The sequence below is a fragment of the Palaemon carinicauda genome, chromosome 1 (assembly GCF_036898095.1).
Source record: "Palaemon carinicauda isolate YSFRI2023 chromosome 1, ASM3689809v2, whole genome shotgun sequence".
Classification (NCBI taxonomy): Eukaryota; Metazoa; Arthropoda; class Malacostraca; order Decapoda; family Palaemonidae; genus Palaemon; species Palaemon carinicauda.
The window spans coordinates 1,896,413-1,915,843 of NC_090725.1; the positions used below are offsets into that span (position 1 = coordinate 1,896,413).

Genomic DNA, 19,431 nt, shown 5'->3' on the forward strand with positions numbered 1-19,431 from the left:
ATATTTCACAACAGAAGAATAAAATTATAAAGCTCCCAAGAACAACATTTGCACCACTGGTTGCAAGGAAGAATCCCCATCTTCCCCCTCCTCTCTTCCCTCCCCCCTCCCCCTCCTCTCCCCTTCCCTTTCATCCCCTTCTCCTCCTCCCTCTCCTCCCCCTCCCCCTCCTCCTCCCTCTCCCCCTCCTCCTCCTCCACCTCCCCCCTCCTCCTCCTCCTCCTCCCGAAACCTGGTTCACATAGTCACAGTTCATAGCTATTCCTTAGAATTTTGGTGATTTAGAAACTTTATTTTCTACTTATCATTTCATTGTATTATCTATTTTGTATGTTTCCATAAAATTATTTTTGAGAATTGGTATTTTCTGATGATTAGGATTTAATGGGAAATGATATTGAGGAATGGAGTGCTGGTTCTTTTCTGGGATGCTGTGCCTGATTTCACTCATCAAATGAATTTCAGCTTCTGAGGTGCTGTTGCAAGTTTAGATGAGCCTAAACTCTCCACTATACACACTGAGTCTATGCCTTGCACATTGACACACTGGCTCTAGAACAGGGGAGACAATATTTCTTTGGTATTTATGTTGTATTGCATTCTCTGTTATAGTCTTTAACAGGAAAGTCCTTGGAAGACCAAACAGCACCTCCCCATAAGGAAATTTTTCCTTTGTCAAATGACCAGCCCCTTCAGTGTCCTGGTCTCTTGCTATTGTGTTTTCACTTTTGGTAAAACTAGATAATTCCTCTATTTCCATTAAAGAGTTTCTCCTGAAGGCTATTTTATTTTGTAGCATTAGCCTCGGGAGCAAGAGTTAGTGATCTTGCATCATTACAGAGAGAGCAGGAGCTTATCACCATCATTCATGAGTCTCCTAATTCTGAAAATGAGTCTCCTCTGGTTGGCCAAAAACTTGAAACCTTTTCAGAGATGGGTTCCTTTTTATATCACACCTGGGAATGGTAATCTCTGTCTGGTATCTACCCTGCCATTATATCTGCAGAGACTCGCATCCTCAGAAAGTATTCTAGTTTCAAAGTACCCAGACCAGCAATTTCTTTCCTACAGGGACTGTCCATATTCTATTCTAATGACCTCCCTTATAAAGGAAGCTGATCCACTTTACATCCTTGAAATCCACAATAGGTGAGAAATTGCTTAATCATTGTCATATCTTGGTAATATGCAATTTCAGAACATCCCAAGCTTTATTGGTTGGTCTGTGCATAGGGTATTTATGAGGCACTATCTAATACAAATCCAAGCGGTGCAACATGGGTGTGTGGTACTATACTCGTTCTTGGCACCTACAATTGGAAATCATATAGAAAAGGGGCCCTATCATCCAGGTCCCTTAGTAGATGAATAATGACAGGCATCTAGCTTTTTCTCAGTTTATTCTCCTATGAGATGAGTGGCTAACTTAATTTCTCTTTTTATCCATACATGCATGATTTGGATATTTGGTTGGTTGTAGATGATTTCCCGGGATGGTACACAAGCTTACATAGTTATTGCCCTAGTATAAGACCTTGGAGACCACACTGTACATAAACCAAAAAATGGGGTTTTGGCAAAGGAAAACCCTATTTTAGGGGAGGCACTGTCTGGTCTGGAAGATCCTCCGTCCTCCTCCTCCTTAGCCCCATGTAAGGAACGAGGGATAATTGAGTCTCATGCAGGGTACGGAAGATGGTGGCTGGGCTCAAGATAGCGCACAAGTTGTATCGTCTCTAGTGGTTGTCAGATGGTTCTCAACATTGGAGATGCTGATATGGGTTCAATAGAGTCTAAACCCATCGGCCTCCCATATACACACTGATTGTATGCCTTGCATATTGAAACGCTGACCATATAGCAGGGAAGACAATATTTCTTTGGTATTTTTTTCCTATTTGATTCCTTGTAGTAGCCTTTTACAGGAAAGTCCTTGGGGATTGTACAGCACCTCCCAAAAAAAATTAAGTTTTTCCTTCATCAAAGCCCCCTTTTTTCATTATTCTATTTGCTAATAAACTATCATCTCTCATGATTACCTAATAGAAATTTATCTAATTTATATTTTTCTGTAATTTACTTTTTTTCTACTTGTTTTTGATTGAATTCATTCTGCCCACAGCTTCTTTCAAGTCTAACCAGTTATCCATTACCATGACACACCTTTGGAATTTTTCACCACTTTCTTCAACTTGATTATTAACTTCCAATCTTTGGACAAGATATTGTACCGCACGTGTTTCATACACACTTGTACGCTACAGTACATTTAGGTTTATCAGCTTTGCAGTTTTTGTCAAGTGTGTGGGATCCAAAGCCAATTCATTTTTAACATATTTTCTTTTGGACTTGAAAACTTGGGTTAAACACGGTCCTGACAACAAGCGGTTACATATATCACTTGGCCCCTCAACCATTTCCCCACAATATGACTACTGTAGAGACCTCTCCTGCAAGACATTTCATCGATCATACAATTTCATGGACGGCATTTATATAGGGAAAAATTTTCTCAATTTTCCCCTTTAATTAAATGTAGTCTAGTAGCACTTTTATGTGATGTGAACTTCATTCACACAATTGTATAAAAGAAGAAAATTCTCATTTTTGGAAAGGCAAACAAGATGGAAAAAGGTGTTGCCAAGTAAAACTACTGAGTATAAAAACTGAAATAAGGAGATTATTTCATATCACCATCAACAATATACTGTGCACTGTAGCAAATTTTAGCCCTGTTATAATTACTACTTCCATTGTCTTATTTGCTTCATTATAAATTCTACTATAGATTCTTTGCAGTCACCCACAGCTCCTGTTATATTGTTTTCTTCCTTTACTACTTCATCTGATCCCTTCCTTATCTTCATAGTTGATTGACAAACTTAGATTTTAAATGCTCCAGATTTTACCTTACATTTTATCCCTTTGAGTGGTAACTCTTCACTAAGTAATTTGGCACTCAAGCTCCATGCCCTGTTTGGAACATTTTGCGTGACCTATCTTAGCACAAAAACTATTAAAGATAGGACTTGAAACATCTTTTATTATATAGATTAATACATTTTCTTTTCATTGATACAGTTTCACATATTTTGCAATAAAAAGTCATTTGGAAATAATATAAGAATAAAGAAATAACTAGTAACTACGGTATAAAACAAGCCAGTAGAAAAATTAGACGTAAAATCCCTTCAATGTCATTCAAAGAGTTAATAAAAATCATATGGTTGAGTCCTAATGGTAATATTTAAATATAAACTATCCACTGTATGCAAAATGGTCACTGTATTAGTATTTTTATCAATTATTTTCCAGATGGAACACCTTCATTAGAGGAGTTGTGGAATGGAGAACAAGAATTTAAATGGAAGACTTTTATGGACTGCGTTCATCCAATGCTGAAAGAAACTCGAATTTCAAAGCTAGCTCCACATCATGTAGTGCCAGTTGCCATCTTGTTTTATTTGCAGGTATGATATTAAAAGTTGTGACCATTTCCTCATGTGTATAATCCAGAGAAGCTCAGAATATTTAGGCTACTTTTCTTCCATACACCTGTTTTTACCTTCGTCAACTTTGTTGTGGTGAAGGTTATTTTTTGACTGGTGAAGAAAACATAGTGGCTGTATCAGAAGGCAAATATTGATAACAAATAAAGGATAAATTTGTTACTGTATTTTCAGAGCTTAGATATCAGTGGTAAAATAAACCTAAGGTAAATTTTTATGTAATAGATAAAATAGTTACCTATTGCAGTACCTGTTAAAAAAAGAGAGAGAGAGAGAGAGAGAGAATCGACAGAAAATGAGTCCTTCAGTTTGGGAGAGACTCATGTGTTGAAATAAAATGTCAAAACTACTTATTATTGGATATCTGCTCTACTTCTTAATGGTGGTCTGTAAAAACTTGTAACTAACAAATTTTCAATATTAATCTTACCCGATGATCATGTAGCTGTCAACTCCGTTGCCCGACAGAAATCTACGGTCGGGATACGCCAGCGATCGCTATCCAGGTGGGGGTGTACACAACAGCGCCATCTGTGAGTAGGTACTCAAGTACTTCTTGTCAACAAGAACTCAATTTTTCCTCTGTCGTGCCGCCGGCAAGACCTACTTGGATACGCTGTTGATTCTGGAGTTGTTGTTCACGTTTTGGTGATGTATTCACTCTAGAGTTTAGCCTTCGCTATTCAGGAAGCTTTATCATTAGCTTAGCAAGCTTTTGGAATTAATTTGGATTAATTGTTAACGAACTTTGCTAGATTTTGGAATTCCCCCTTGACTACTTCTACAATTCAAGATGTCTGACCAATCTCAAGTCCCTAAGTACAGGCAGTGTAGCGTTAGGGCTTGTGCTAGGCGTCTTCCGAAGGCCTCTATAGATCCTCACACCGTTTGTTCCAATTGTAGGGGTAAATCCTGTCAATTGGAAGATCGATGTGGGGAATGCGCTGGGCTTTCGGAATTCGATTTTAACGAATTCCTTAAAAATGCACGTAGGTTAGAGAAGGAGAGAATCAGGAGGAGTTCTTCTCGCTCTGTGGATTTTTCCTCTCCCCATGCCCCTCAACCTTTTCCTTCCCCTGTAGTGGTGACTCCCGAACCTGCTACTAGTGCTCAGCCATCCATGGCGGATATGTTGCGTGCCATTCAGGCTCTCGGTGACAAAGTGGAGTCATTGGCTAATGACCGTAATCAGCTTTTGGCAGATGTCAAAGAGCTGAAAGCGAAAAGTGCAGTGGGAAGTGTTTTCAGTGCTAGTGATGTGAAAAGTGTCAGTGTCAGTGTTGCGCATGAGGGTACATCTGTGCGTGCCAGTCGTCCTCCCAGTCCGGGACCTCTTGCAAGCTCCCAAGCCCAGGGGAGAAGCAATGTCGAAGGACCAAAGGGTTCGGCAGGCCTTGATCAGCGCACGGATGTATCCTCAGTGGTTGCGGACGTATCTGTCAAAGATCGTCCCATCCACAAACAGACGAATGAGCCCTTACATTCCTCGTCTGTGGAAGAAGTTTCCAGGAGGAAACGATGGACCAAGGTTTCACGACCGCTCAAACGTAAGGTCCCTTCCGAGCGAGTCCAACGGCCCAGGTGTAGCCACTGGGTCAAGTTCGGACTCGCCGCAGTCTTCCGATGACTGCACACCTCCCAAGAGAGGTAGAGTGGTTCCACAACAGGCTACTGCTCCGCCTGTTGCTGCTCCAACCACGGTAGACCCTAAGTGGTCCATGCTGCAGACTATGCAGTCTCAGCTTGCGGCATTCATGCAGGAGTATCATGCTGAGAAGGTTGACACTGCACCTGTTAACCTACAACCCGCCGAGGTTGTGCGCTCAGCAGATACTGCGGCTGCCTGCTCCCACACTCCACCTGTGAGAGCTCCACCACCGATGCGCAGTCCACCCTGCCAGACGCATGTTCTTGCTGCACCATCCGTTGACATGCGTGAGCTACCGCATCAGCAGTGGGAAGGTGCTGTAGAGCTGCCGGGTTCTGCCTCTATACGGCATGCTCCGCAACCCATGCGGCATGCTCCGCATACCATACAGCATGCTCCGCATACCTTACAGCATGCTCCGCAACCCACCGCAACCCCTCCCACGCACCAGCACTCTGCTTTTGTTGTTGCCAGCTCGCAGACTGACCAGCAGCGGCATGATGTTGGATCCGCAGCAGCTACGCATGCACCCGTACTGCCGGATTCAGCCGTTCAGCTTTCTGCCCTGCCTTTGCCACTTCCTACTCAGCTTTCGGATGATGGAGTATCAGATGACGAAGCTGCTCATTTGGATGAACCGCACTCCGACTTTGAAGGACCCAAGTCTACGCCTCCCTCCTTAGACTTTCGTAAAGTCCTTGCCTTGTTCAGGGACTTGTATCCTGAGCAGTTTGTGTCTGCAACCCTTCGCTCTCCTCCCTCCGAGTTTGCTCTGGGCATGCAGTCTGCTGCTCCTGCCTTCACCAAGCTTGTCCTCGCACGCTCATCCAAGAGAGCTTTGAGGGTTATGGGAGAGTGGTTGCAGTTCAAGAAGCAACTGGGAAAGACTGCTTTCATCTTTCCGCCTACCAAGCTTGCTTCCAAGTCGAGCGTCTGGTATGCCACGGGAGAGGAACCCGGCTTGGGAGTTCCTGCCTCTGCCCAGGGCGACTTCTCAAGTCTGGTTGACTCTCCCCGCAGGTTGGCTATGAGACGATCGAAGATCTGCTGGTCCTTTTCAGACATGGATCATCTGTTGAAGGGAGTCTTTCGTGCCTTCGAGATCTTCAACTTCCTCGATTGGTGTTTGGGGGCCTTAAGCAGGAAGACTTCCCCTTCGGATAAGGACTCTGCCATGCTGATCATGTCTAGCATGGACAAAGCCATTCGGGATGGGTCTGGTGAACTTGCGGCTTCGTACGTGTCGGGAGTGCTTAAGAAGAGAGAACATCTTTGCTCCTTCTTATCGGCTGGTATCACTCCTTGCCAGAAGTCAGAGTTGTTGTTTGCTCCTCTCTCCAAGTGTCTGTTTCCGGAGGAGCTGATCAAGGGGATGGCTGCCTCGCTTATCCAGAAGGATACCCATGATCTTATGGCATCTTCCGCACGTAAGGCTAAAACCTTACCTTCCGTGCCTAGACCCTTCCGCCCTGCAGCAGTAGACACACCTGCAACTAGGTTCATTCCGCCCTTTCGTGGCAGAACCTCCAGCAGAGGAGGTACCCGTGCCGACAGTCACCGTGGCAAGTCCAAGAAGGGTTCCAAGTCCGCAAAAGGCAAGTTCTGACTGCCTTCCTCTCCAGACAGCAGTGGGAGCCAGACTCAAGACCTTCTGGCAAGCTTGGGAGAGCAGAGGTGCAGACGCTCAGTCTGTGAAGTGGCTAAGGGAGGGATACAGAATTCCGTTCTGCCGCAGTCCCCCTCTAGCTACATCTCCCATCAACCTCTCTCCCAACTACAAGGAGAAGGACAAGAGGCTAGCGTTGCAACAAGAGGTGTCGCTCTTGCTACAAAAGGAAGCGGTAGTCATAGTCCGGGACCATCAATCCCCGGGCTTCTACAACCGTCTCTTCCTGGTAGCGAAGAAGACAGGAGGTTGGAGACCGGTGCTGGACGTCAGTGCTCTCAATGCTTTTGTCACCAAGCAGACGTTCACGATGGAGACGACGAAGTCGGTCCTAGCAGCGGTCAGGCAGGAGGACTGGATGGTCTCGTTAGACCTGAAAGACGCGTACTTTCACGTCCCCATCCATCCAGACTCCCAACCTTTCCTAAGGTTCGTCTTTGGAAAGGTTGTGTACCAGTTCCAAGCCCTGTGCGTTGGCCTAAGCACGGCACCTCTTGTGTTTACCAGACTGATGAGGAATATTGCGAAATTCCTTCACTTGGCAGACATCAGAGCCTCCCTCTATTTGGACGACTGGCTTTTAAGAGCTCCTACAAGTCGTCGCTGTCTGGAGAATCTCAGATGGACTATGGATCTGACCAAGGAATTGGGCCTCCTGGTCAATATAGAGAAGTCCCAGCTCGTCCCATCCCAGACCATTGTCTATCTAGGTATGGAGATTCAGAGTCGAGCTTTTCGGGCTTTTCCGTCGGCCCCAAGGATCAATCAAGCCCTAGAATGCATCCAGAGCATGCTGAGAAGGAACCGATGTTCAGTCAGGCAGTGGATGAGCCTAACAGGGACACTTTCATCGCTGGCCCAGTTCATCGAGTTAGGGAGACTCCACCTCCGCCCCCTTCAGTATCATCTAGCTGCTCACTGGATAAAGGACATGACGCTAGAGGCGGTCTCAGTGCCTGTTTCCGAAGAGATGAGGTCTACTCTAACGTGGTGGAAGAACAGCATTCTTCTCAAGGAAGGTCTACCATTGGCTGTTCAGACCCCCGACCACCGTCTCTTCTCGGACGCATCGGACACGGGCTGGGGTGCGACACTGGACGGACAGGAATGCTCGGGCACATGGAATCAAGAGCAAAGGACACTTCACATCAATTGCAAGGAGTTGTTGGCGGTTCATCTGGCCTTGATAAACTTCAAGTCCCCCCAAGCTAAACAAGGTGGTGGAGGTGAACTCCGACAACACCACAGCCTTGGCTTACATCTCCAAGCAGGGAGGGACTCATTCGAGGAAGTTGTTCGAGATCGCAAGGGACCTCCTCATTTGGTCAAAAGATCGAAAGCTTTCGCTGGTAACGAGGTTCATTCAGGGCGATATGAATGTCATGGCAGATCGCCTCAGCCGGAAGGGTCAAGTCATCCCCACAGAGTGGACCCTTCACAAGAATGTTTGCAGCAGACTATGGGCCCTGTGGGGTCAGCCCACCATAGATCTATTCGCTACCTCGATGACCAAGAGGCTCCCGATGTATTGTTCTCCGATTCCAGACCCAGCAGCAGTTCACGTGGATGCCTTTCTGCTGGATTGGTCCCATCTCGACCTGTATGCGTTCCCGCCGTTCAAGATTGTCAACAGGGTACTTCAGAAGTTCGCCTCTCACAAAGGGACACGGCTGACGTTGGTTGCTCCCCTCTGGCCCGCGAGAGACTGGTTCACCGAGGTACTGCAATGGCTAGTGGACGTTCCCAGGACTCTTCCTCTAAGAGTGGACCTTCTGCGTCAACCTCACGTAAAGAAGGTACACCCAAACCTCCACGCTCTTCGTCTGACTGCCTTCAGACTATCGAAAGACTCTCAAGAGCTAGAGGCTTTTCGAAGGAGGCAGCCAGAGCGATTGCCAGAGCAAGGAGGACATCCACTCTCAGAGTCTATCAGTCTAAATGGGAAGTCTTCCGAAGCTGGTGCAAGGCGAATGCAGTTTCCTCAACCAGTACCACTGTAACCCAGATTGCTGACTTCCTGTTACATCTAAGGAACGTAAGATCCCTATCAGCTCCTACGATCAAGGGTTACAGAAGTATGTTGGCAGCGGTATTCCGCCACAGAGGCTTGGATCTTTCCACCAACAAAGATCTTCAGGACCTCCTTAGGTCTTTTGAGACCTCAAAGGAACGTCGGTTGTCCACACCAGGCTGGAATCTAGACGTGGTTTTAAGGTTCCTAATGTCATCAAGATTTGAACCGCTCCAATCAGCCTCTTTTAAGGACCTCACATTAAAAACTCTTTTCCTCGTCTGCTTAGCAACAGCTAAAAGAGTCAGTGAGATCCACGCCTTCAGCAGGAACATAGGTTTTACATCTGAAACGGCTACATGTTCCTTGCAGCTCAGTTTTTTGGCTAAAAACGAGCTTCCTTCCCGTCCTTGGCCTAAGTCGTTCGAGATCCCAAGCCTGTCCAACTTGGTGGGGAACGAACTAGAGAGAGTACTTTGCCCAGTAAGAGCTCTTAAGTACTATTTAAGAAGGTCAAAGCCATTACGAGGACATTCAGAAACTTTATGGTGTTCTATCAAGAAGCCTACTCTACCGATGTCTAAGAACGCAGTCTCTTACTACATCAGGCTTCTGATTAGAGAGGCACATTCTCATCTGAAGGAAGAAGACCTTGCTTTGCTGAAGGTAAGGACACATGAAGTGAGAGCTGTTGCTACTTCAGTGGCCTTCAAACAGAACCGTTCTCTGCAGAGTGTTATGGATGCAACCTATTGGAGAAGCAAGTCAGTGTTCGCATCATTCTATCTCAAAGATGTCCAGTCTCTTTACGAGAACTGCTACACCCTGGGACCATTCGTAGCAGCGAGTGCAGTAGTAGGTGAGGGCTCAGCCACTACATTCCCATAATCCCATAACCTTTTTAATCTTTCTCTTGAATGCTTTTTATTGTTGTTTTTTGGGTTGTACGGAAGGCTCAGAAGCCTTCCGCATCCTGGTTGATTTGGCGGGTGGTCAAATTCTTTCTTGAGAAGCGCCTAGGTTAGAGGTTGTGATGAGGTCCTTTAGTATGGGTTGCAGCCCTTTATACTTCGGCACCTAGGAGTCGTTCAGCATCCTAAGAGGACCGCTAGGCTCAGTAAGGAAGACGTACTTAAAAAAGGCAGAGTAATAGTTCAAGTCGACTTCCTTACCAGGTACTTATTTATTTTATGTTTGTTATTTGAATAACTGATAAAATGAAATACGGGATACTTAGCTTCTTTTGTTAACATGTATGCTGGTCTCCACCCACCACCCTGGGTGTGAATCAGCTACATGATCATCGGGTAAGATTAATATTGAAAAATGTTATTTTCATTAGTAAAATAAATTTTTGAATATACTTACCCGATGATCATGAATTTAAGAACCCTCCCTTCCTCCCCATAGAGAACCAGTGGACCGAGGAGAAAATTGAGTTCTTGTTGACAAGAAGTACTTGAGTACCTACTCACAGATGGCGCTGTTGTGTACACCCCCACCTGGATAGCGATCGCTGGCGTATCCCGACCGTAGATTTCTGTCAGGCAACGGAGTTGACAGCTACATGATCATCGGGTAAGTATATTCAAAAATTTATTTTACTAATGAAAATAACATTTTTCTGTCATGCCTTTAGATAAGAAAAATTATATTGCTTTTAAAGCGTTTGAATGAAAATCTGTTGTCCTTAATTTTGATATCTAGAAATTCTGAGCTAACATACAAATATTATTATACCTTAAGCAGAAATGGTGTTTTGTAATATGAGTATATCATAGTCTTTCTCTCACAAACTAGTTTTAAATCACCTCTGAAAGAAAGTCTATTGTTACTTTTATATTCATCATTAATGCTTGGTTTATTTGAAGATAGCTAACTAAAGCCCCATTTCAGATAGCCTCCCACCTCATTAGTCTGGATTTTACTGTATTTGATATTCAATGCTTATACAGTATTAATTACTTTTTTATATTTTGTTTTGTTTCTTTGTTGATGTCGGCTACCCCCCAAAATTGGGGGAAGTGCCTTTGGTATATGTATGTATATTTACTTCTAATAGTTATTATTATCATCTTACAGTGTAGTCAGCCGAAACCAATTCTTAAAGACTGGGAGATGAACGCATTGCTTGCTACGTTGATATCTCCAGTTCGAGATGATCTTCTTCAAATTCGTACCATAGCTTTAGCCAGAATAGATGCTCGGGCAGTACACATAGCTGCCATATTTATGAAAGGACTTGTTAATTTCTACTTCCTCAGTGCTGCTTGTGATTTTCCAGTTGAACGAAAATATGTAAGTACTGTATTATCTTTAAATTGAATATGGAGTATGTACATTATACAGACTTTAGCTGTTGCATCCCTATAAATTTATACATATTAGTTTGAATGCTGTTGTTAATTTTAATTTTTATGCCTCTTTAGATATTTTGTAAAGATATACTTTTCACATAAAATGACTCATTCATATGATCAAACAAACAAAAAAATTGAATAAGAAACATTGCATTTTTACTACTGTAATGTCTTCTAGCCTAACATAGTTTGTTGAAAGCTCTTAATAGATAGGTATCACTTGAATATGTGAATGCATTAGTGTTTTCTCTCTCTCTCTCTCTCTCTCTCTCTCTCTCTCTCTCTCTCTCAATTTATATAGCATAAGTAACAAATCTTTAATAGTTACTTGAAAAGGGAAGATGGGTGTAAGAAGAATGAGTGCAATTAGCTTGCTAACCATGGTAGTGAGTAGTTTAGAAAGTTAAGTATAGTAAGAATAATGTATAGTGTAGTTTAGCCACAATTCTATCGATATAAAGGTATATTATTCTTGCTATGGTTTTAAATTTAGAATAATACAATAATGATTTGACAACATAATATAGTGAAATGTATGAATTAAATGTTTTTCTATTATCCCGTCACAGTTTAATGCTATTAAAATAAAGTTTCCATTTTTCTCCTTTTAATTTTATTAATAAATCTTATAATTATGATTTTACAATATACGGACATAGTAAATCCTACTAGTTATGTTTTCCACAAAAACATTTTTTTATTAATGAAATGGTTGATGTTTTTCTTGATGAACATATGAAGATACATTTTTTATCTTTGTTGGTGTTTGGGAATTTTCTCTCTCCTGCTTCCTATTCCTCCATTAAATCTCTGTTGTATTGAGCTACTTTACTCCATATTTTGGTTGCCAGTTTATGTAAGTCTTAAAACACAGTAATAGATTTTATCAACTGACCACTAGTTTTAGCAGACATTATCACATTCTAGAATAAAATCATGTTTTTTGTAAAGTTGATTGCAATTATTTTAAATTTAGGATGCATTTTAAGAATAAAAATTACTGCCTTTAATTATTACTTTTGTTTTCTGTCAACTAATCTCAAGCTGTCGCTAACAAGAACATGCACGCATAAATAACAAAGAGTATTGGTTATAGAATTTTTCAACTTATTCAAAACATTCTTATAATAAATACTGCATAAACACCAATATATTATAGCCTATTATATTTTTCATATACTGTAGTTCATTTAAAGCTATTATTATTAGTTATCACCTGGACATTCTCTCTCTCTCTCTCTCTCTCTCTCTCTCTCTCTCTCTCTCTCTCTCTCTCTCTCTCTCTCTCTCTCTCTCTGTGTGTGTGTGTGTGTGTGTGTGTGGAAATTTTACTGATTTTGCTGTATAAATGTAGTCCACATTTCGAGCTACATATAGGAAGAGCTTGTGGTTGTCTCGTAGCAAACAGGTCTATTTCGATCCAAATCTAGCTCCAACACCTCCTGGAAAGAACTCTGGTCCAGGTCTATTCAGTATGCAGGACTGTCTGTCTGGATAGGACGTCTGCCACTACATTGATTGACCTGGACAGATGGAATGGTGAGAGGAACACGTTTCTCTCCTGAAGGAATTTCATAATGGGAAGGGTCACTGCGTTGAGAATTCTTGAGCAGCATCTTCCCACTAAAGGCAATAGACGGCTACCTAGTTGTCTATAAAGATCTATATATAGGATTTTCTTCTTAGACCAACTATCTTTAACATCAGGAAGATCATCAGAGGTTCCTGTACATTTATGTGAAATTGTGCAAACTGAGGGGACCATTTTCTGAACACAAAGGTCATATCTGAATGACCGTCTTAACCCAACTGGGACGCGTATGTTTGAATAATCATGGTAATCAAGGGAGGGACTAATGGCACTTATGTGGCCAAATAATTTGGCATTGTCCATGGCCTGAGAATTCTTTTACACCATCTGGAGAACTGAGTCTGACGGTCCCGAATACCCTTCCAAGACCCCCTTCACACCCAATGGAGGTCTTTCAGCCTGTTCTTAAACACTGGATTGACCATGGAGGCAAATTGAAGGCCCAAAATCTCCAGTTGTTATCTGGAAGAGCAGCTGCTCAAAACAAAGGATCTGACCCTGCTTAGAATTCTTTGCCGAGATATTTTGTAAGGCTTGGTGTGGCATTCGCCATATTCCATTGGAGATCTAACCACGGGAATATCCTTCTTGGAATTAGTCTTGACTTTGTGAAGTTGATCAGGAGAACCTGCAAAACCTGATTTGTGTATTTAAGGTATAATAATCCTTTTGTCTCTGCCTAAGCCAGCCAATCGTCTAAATAAGCTATGATCTGGAACTCCCTGCAACCGCAGAAGTTTCATTACCGTACTACCTTTACTAGCTTTGTAAACACTCTTGGGGCAATTTTTGTACATTTACACCCCCCTTCCTGAACCGAAACCCCAGGTGAGGTCGGAAGTGGTGGGCTATAGGGATATGACAATAAGTGTTTTTTATATCTATAGTACAGGTACAAAGCCCTATGTGTAGTAATTGGTGGACATGCAGGGTGGTCATCATTTTGAATGTATCACACCTGATGTGTTATTGAGGAAAGACAAGTCAAAGATCACTCATCTCCCTGGGGAATCTTTCTTTTATACACTGTATAGCTTGCCCTTGAATTTTAGAAACCTGTATCTTTCTATGACTCCTTTCTTCAACATCTTGCTTACAAAGGAGTTTAGTTCTAGGTTCTTGGCCTGATGAAACTTATGGCATGAGGGGGTTTTGTTATCCACAACCAACCGAGACCCATTGAGGCTACTCTTTGCCCACCAAGAAAAGGTCAAACATTCCTAAAAATGATGGAGACGACCACCAACTCGAAGCTCCTCAGTTGCTTACCATTCATTACCATTTCTAGCATGCTCTTTTGCCTCTCTCACATCTATCCTCCTACCACCTAGAGTTTTCTCCACTCCATCCATCTACTCAAACCATGGCCTTCCTCTAGTACTTTTCCCATCAACTCTTGCATTCATCACCATCTTCAGCAGATGGCCATTTTCAATTCTCTTTACATGGCCATGGGCCACCTCAATACATTCATATCCACTCTAGCAGCTAGTTCATTTCTTACACCCGTTTTCACCCTCACTACTTTGTTCCTAACCCTTTTTAATCATTTATGTCTCTCTGTCAACTCCAATCCATACATCACCGTTGATACAATCACCTTCTCATACAGAACTCTCTACATTCATTCCTAACCCTCTATTCTTAACCACTCCCTTCAGTGCTCCTAACACTTTACATCTTTTATTCAATCACTGATGTACATCTGCGTCCATTCCACCATTTGTAGCAATAACAGACCCCAAGTACTTAAACTGATCTACTTCCTCAAATTACTCTCCCTTCAACATAACAGTCAACCCAGCACCACCCTCCCTTCTCGTGCATCTCATAACCTTATTCTTACGCACATTACAACTTGAACTTCCTTCTCTCACACACCCTCTGAAACTCTGTCACTAATCAACCCAGCTTCTCCAAATCTGCAAACAACAACTGATTCATGTCCCACTCATGATCACTCTCATCTATCAGTTTTAATCCTCAACCAAGCACTTGAGCATTCACCTTTCACAACTCCATCAACAAACAAATTGAACAACCATGGCGACATTACACATCCCTGTCTCAGTCCCACTCTCACTGGAACCCACTCACTCACTTCATTTCCTAGCCTAACACATGCTTTACTGCCTATGTATAAACTCTTCACTGCTTGAAACAACCTTCCATCAATTCCATATAACCTCATCCCATTCCACATCACTTCCCTATCAACTCTATCATAAGCTTTCACCAGATCCATAAATGCAACATACACCACCTTACCTTTTGCTAAATATTTCTCACATATCTGCTTAACTGTAAAAATCTGATCTATACATACCATACCATTCTTAAAACCACCCTGCACTTCTAAAGATTGCATCATCTGCTTTATCCTTAATCCTATTAATTAGCACTCTACCATACACTTTTCCAACCACACTCAACAAACTAATACTCTCATGCACATCTCCCTTATCTTTGTATAGCAGAATAATACATGCTCACACCCAATCCACTGGTAGTATTGAGAACATAAAACAAATTTTTCAATATTAAACTTACCCGGTGATCATATAGCTGTCAGCTCTGCTGCCCGACAGAAAAACCTAAGGACGAAATACGCCAGCGATCGCTATACAGGTGGGGGTGTACATCAACAGCGCCATCTGTCGAGCAGGTACTCAAGTACTCCATGTCAACACAGAACCAATTTTCTCTCTGTCGTGCCACCGGCAAGACCTACTAAATACGCTGTTGTTTTCTGGATTGATTTTCACGTTATTTGGTGAAGTATTCATTTCTGGTTATTAGCTATCGCTGTGCAGAAGTTATCTTCAATACTTCCTTGCATTCTTTTATTGGATTTTGGATTATTTGTTGACGACTTGGATAGATTTTAAATTCCCCCCTTTTGACTAATTCAAGATGTCTGACCCTTCTCAAGTCCCCAAGTACAGGAAGTGTAGCGCTAGGGACTGTTCAAGGCGTCTTCCGAAGGCCTCTATCGATCCGCACACCATTTGTTCCAATTGTAGGGGTAAAGCCTGTCAATTGGAAGATCGATGTGAGGAATGCGTTGGGCTTTCGGAATTCGATTTTCAAGAATTCCTGAAATATGCACGTAGGCTAGAGAAGGATAGAATCAGGAGGAGTTCGTCTCGCTCAGTTGATTTTTCCTCTCCCCATGCCCCACAACCTATTCCTTCCCCTGTAGTGGTTGCACCCGACTCCCCTGCTAGCTCTCATCAACCTTCGATGGCAGATATGATGCGTGCCATCCAGGCTCTGGGTGAGAGAGTCGAGTCATTGGCGAATGACCGCAATCAACTCATGGCTGACGTCAGGGAGTTGAAAGGTAAGAGTGCAGTGGGAAGTGAAGTGAGTGTTTGTGCAGTGAAAAGTGTCAGTGTTACGCATGAGGGTGCGTCTGTTCGTGCCTGTCGTCCTCCCAGTCCGGGACCTCTTGCAAGCTCCCAAGCCCAGGGGAGAAGCAATGTCGTACGACCAAAGGGTTCGACAGGCTTTAATCAGCGGACAGACGTTCTCTCCGTGGTTTCGGACGTATCTTGCCTAGATCGTCCCACCCACAAGAAGACGAGTGAGCCCGTTCATTCCTCGTCTGCGGAAGAGGTTTCACGCCAGAAACGATGGACCAAGGTCTCACGGCCTCTTAAACGCAAGGTCCCTTCCGAGCAAGTCCAACGGCCCAGGTGTAGCCACTGGGTCAGTTCGGACTCGTTGCAGTCCTCCGACGACTGCACACCTCCTAAGAGAGGCAAAGTGGCACCGCAACAGGCAGTAACTCCGTCTGTTGCCGCACCAGCTGCTGTAGACCCTAAGTGGTCTTTGCTGCAGTCTATGCAGACTCAGTTAGCTTCCTTTATGCAGGAGTATCGTGCGGAGAAGGTTGACGCTGCACCCGTTAGCCTACAACCAACCACGGTTGTGCGCCCAGCAGACGCTGAGGCTGCCTGCTCCCACACTCCAGCTGTGAGAGCTCCTCCACGCATGCGCAGTCGACCCTGCCAGACGCATGTTGACGTTCACCGACGCACGGAACCCTCCGTTGACGTTCACCGAGGCACGGAACCCTCCGTTGACGTTCGTGTGCTACCACAACAACAGGAGGGTGGAGTTAAGTTGCCGTGTTTTGACGCGGTGCGTCAGCCTCCGCAACCCACGGTGGTCTCCGCTATCCGACCACAGTCAGGAATAGACGCTTGGCGCCCCCACTCAGCTATGGTTGTTGCCAGTTCTCAGACGGACCAACAGTTGCATGACGTTGGGTCCAGTGCAGCCACGCATGCACCCGTGCTGCCGGACTCAGCCGTCCAGCTTTTACCTACTCCTTTGCCGCTTCCTCCTCAACATTCAGACGATGGACTCTCTGATGATGACGAAGCTGCACATCTTGACGACCAACACTCGGACATCGACGAACCCAAGACCACGCCTCCCTCCTTTGACTTTAGGAAAGTGCTTGCGCTGTTCAAGGATTTATATCCGTATCAGTTTGTGTCTGCAGCACCACGCTCGCCTCCCTCTGAGTTCGCTTTAGGCATGCAGTCAGCAGCACCTGCCTTTACGAAGCTCGTACTCGCTCGCTCGTCCAAGAGAGCTTTAAGGGTACTGGGAGAGTGGTTGCAGTCCAAAAAGCAACTTGGGAAGACAACCTTCATGTTTCCCCCGGCCAAGCTTGCTTCCAGATCTAGCGTCTGGTATGCCACGGGAGAAGTTCTCGGCTTGGGAGTTCCTGCCTCTGCCCAGGGCGACTTCTCAAGTCTGGTAGACTCTCCCCGCAGGCTGGCTATGAGACGCTCCAAGATTTGCTGGACTCCTTCGGATATGGACCATCTTATGAAAGGAGTTTTCCGTGCATTCGAAGTCTTTAACTTCTTGGACTGGTGTTTGGGAGCGTTGAGCAGGAAGACCTCCCCTTCTGATAAGGAAACTTCCATGCTCATTATGTCCTGCATGGACAAAGCCATACGGGATGGTTCTAGTGAGCTTGCGGCTTCTTTCGTGTCCGGGGTCCTCAAGAAGCGGGATCACCTTTGCTCCTTCTTGTCAGCTGGAGTCACCCCATGTCAAAAGTCGGAACTTATGTTTGCTCCGCTCTCGAAGTGTCTCTTCCCTGAAGAGTTGATCAAGGAGATTGCTGCCTCCTTGATCCAGAAAGACACTCATGACCTGGTGGCGTCATCCGCACGCAAAGCCACCCCTTTGCCCTCCGTGCCTAGACCCAGGATGGACACTCCAGCGTCAAGGTTCATTCCGCCCTTTCGTGGCAGAGCCTCCAGCAGAGGAGGTGCTCGTGCCGAAAGTCAACGTGGGAGCAAGAAGAAGGGTTCCAAGTCCTCTAGAGGCAGAGTCTGACTGCCACCTTCTTCAGACAGCAGTGGGAGCCAGGCTCAAGAACTACTGGCAGGCCTGGGAGAACAGGGGCGCAGACGCACAGTCTGTGAAGTTACTCAGAGAGGGGTACAGGATTCCATTCTTGCGCAAGCCCCCTCTAGCAACAACTCCCATCGACCTCTCTCCCAGGTACAGAGAGGAGGACAAGAGACTAGCTTTACAGCAAGAGGTGTCTCTCTTACTACAAAAGGGAGCGGTAGTCATAGTCCGGGACCATCAATCCCCGGGCTTCTACAACCGTCTCTTCTTAGTGGCGAAGAAGACAGGAGGGTGGAGACCGGTGCTAGACGTCAGTGCTCTGAATGTCTTTGTCACAAAGCAGACGTTCACCATGGAGACGACAAAGTCGGTTCTAGCATCGGTCAGGAAGGAAGACTGGATGGTCTCGTTAGACCTAAAGGACGCTTACTTTCACGTCCCCATCCACCCAGATTCCCAACCTTTTCTAAGGTTCGTTTTCGGGAAGGTTGTATACCAGTTCCAAGCCCTGTGCTTTGGCCTAAGCACGGCACCTCTAGTTTTTACCAAACTGATGAGGAATATTGCCAAATTCCTGCATTTAGCAGACATCAGAGCCTCCCTCTATTTGGACGACTGGCTTTTAAGAGCTGCGCCAAGTCGTCGCTGTCTGGAGAATCTAAAGTGGACTCTGGATCTGACCAAGGAATTGGGTCTCCTGGTCAATATGGAAAAGTCCCAACTCGTCCCATCCCAAACTATAGTATACCTAGGAATGGAGATTCAGAGTCAAGCTTTTCGGGCTTTTCCGTCGGCCCCCAGAATCAGTCAAGCCCAAGAATGCATCCAGAACATGCTGAAGAAGGACCGATGTTCAGTCAGACAGTGGATGAGTCTGATAGGGACGCTTTCATCACTGGACCAGTTCATCGCGTTAGGGAGACTCCACCTCCGACCCCTTCAATTTCACCTAGCTGTTCACTGGAGAAAGGACAAGACGCTAGAAGCGGTCTCGGTTCCTATTTCCGAGAAGATGAAGTCTTCACTGACTTGGTGGAAGAACAACATTCTCCTCAGGGAGGGTCTGCCACTGGCTGTTCAGACCCCCGACCACCTTCTCTTCTCGGACGCATCGGACACGGGCTGGGGTGCGACATTGGACGGTCGGGAATGCTCGGGCATGTGGAATGCGGATCAAAGAACGTTGCACATCAACTGCAAGGAGCTACTGGCAGTTCATCTGGCCTTGAGAAGCTTCAAGTCCCTCCTTCTAGGCAAGGTGGTG

At 44.7% G+C, this 19,431-nt stretch overlaps 1 protein-coding gene across 1 annotated transcript in view; it reads left to right on the forward strand.

Moving 5' to 3' along the window:
* Nucleotides 1-19,431, forward strand: part of LOC137646419 (constitutive coactivator of peroxisome proliferator-activated receptor gamma-like) — a 102,347-nt gene that overhangs the window by 66,973 nt on the left and 15,943 nt on the right. The window contains exons 4-5 of the mRNA XM_068379523.1: nucleotides 3,316-3,470; nucleotides 10,917-11,132. Coding sequence (XP_068235624.1) covers nucleotides 3,316-3,470; nucleotides 10,917-11,132 — 371 coding nt within the window. The remainder of the gene's footprint in view (nucleotides 1-3,315; nucleotides 3,471-10,916; nucleotides 11,133-19,431) is intronic.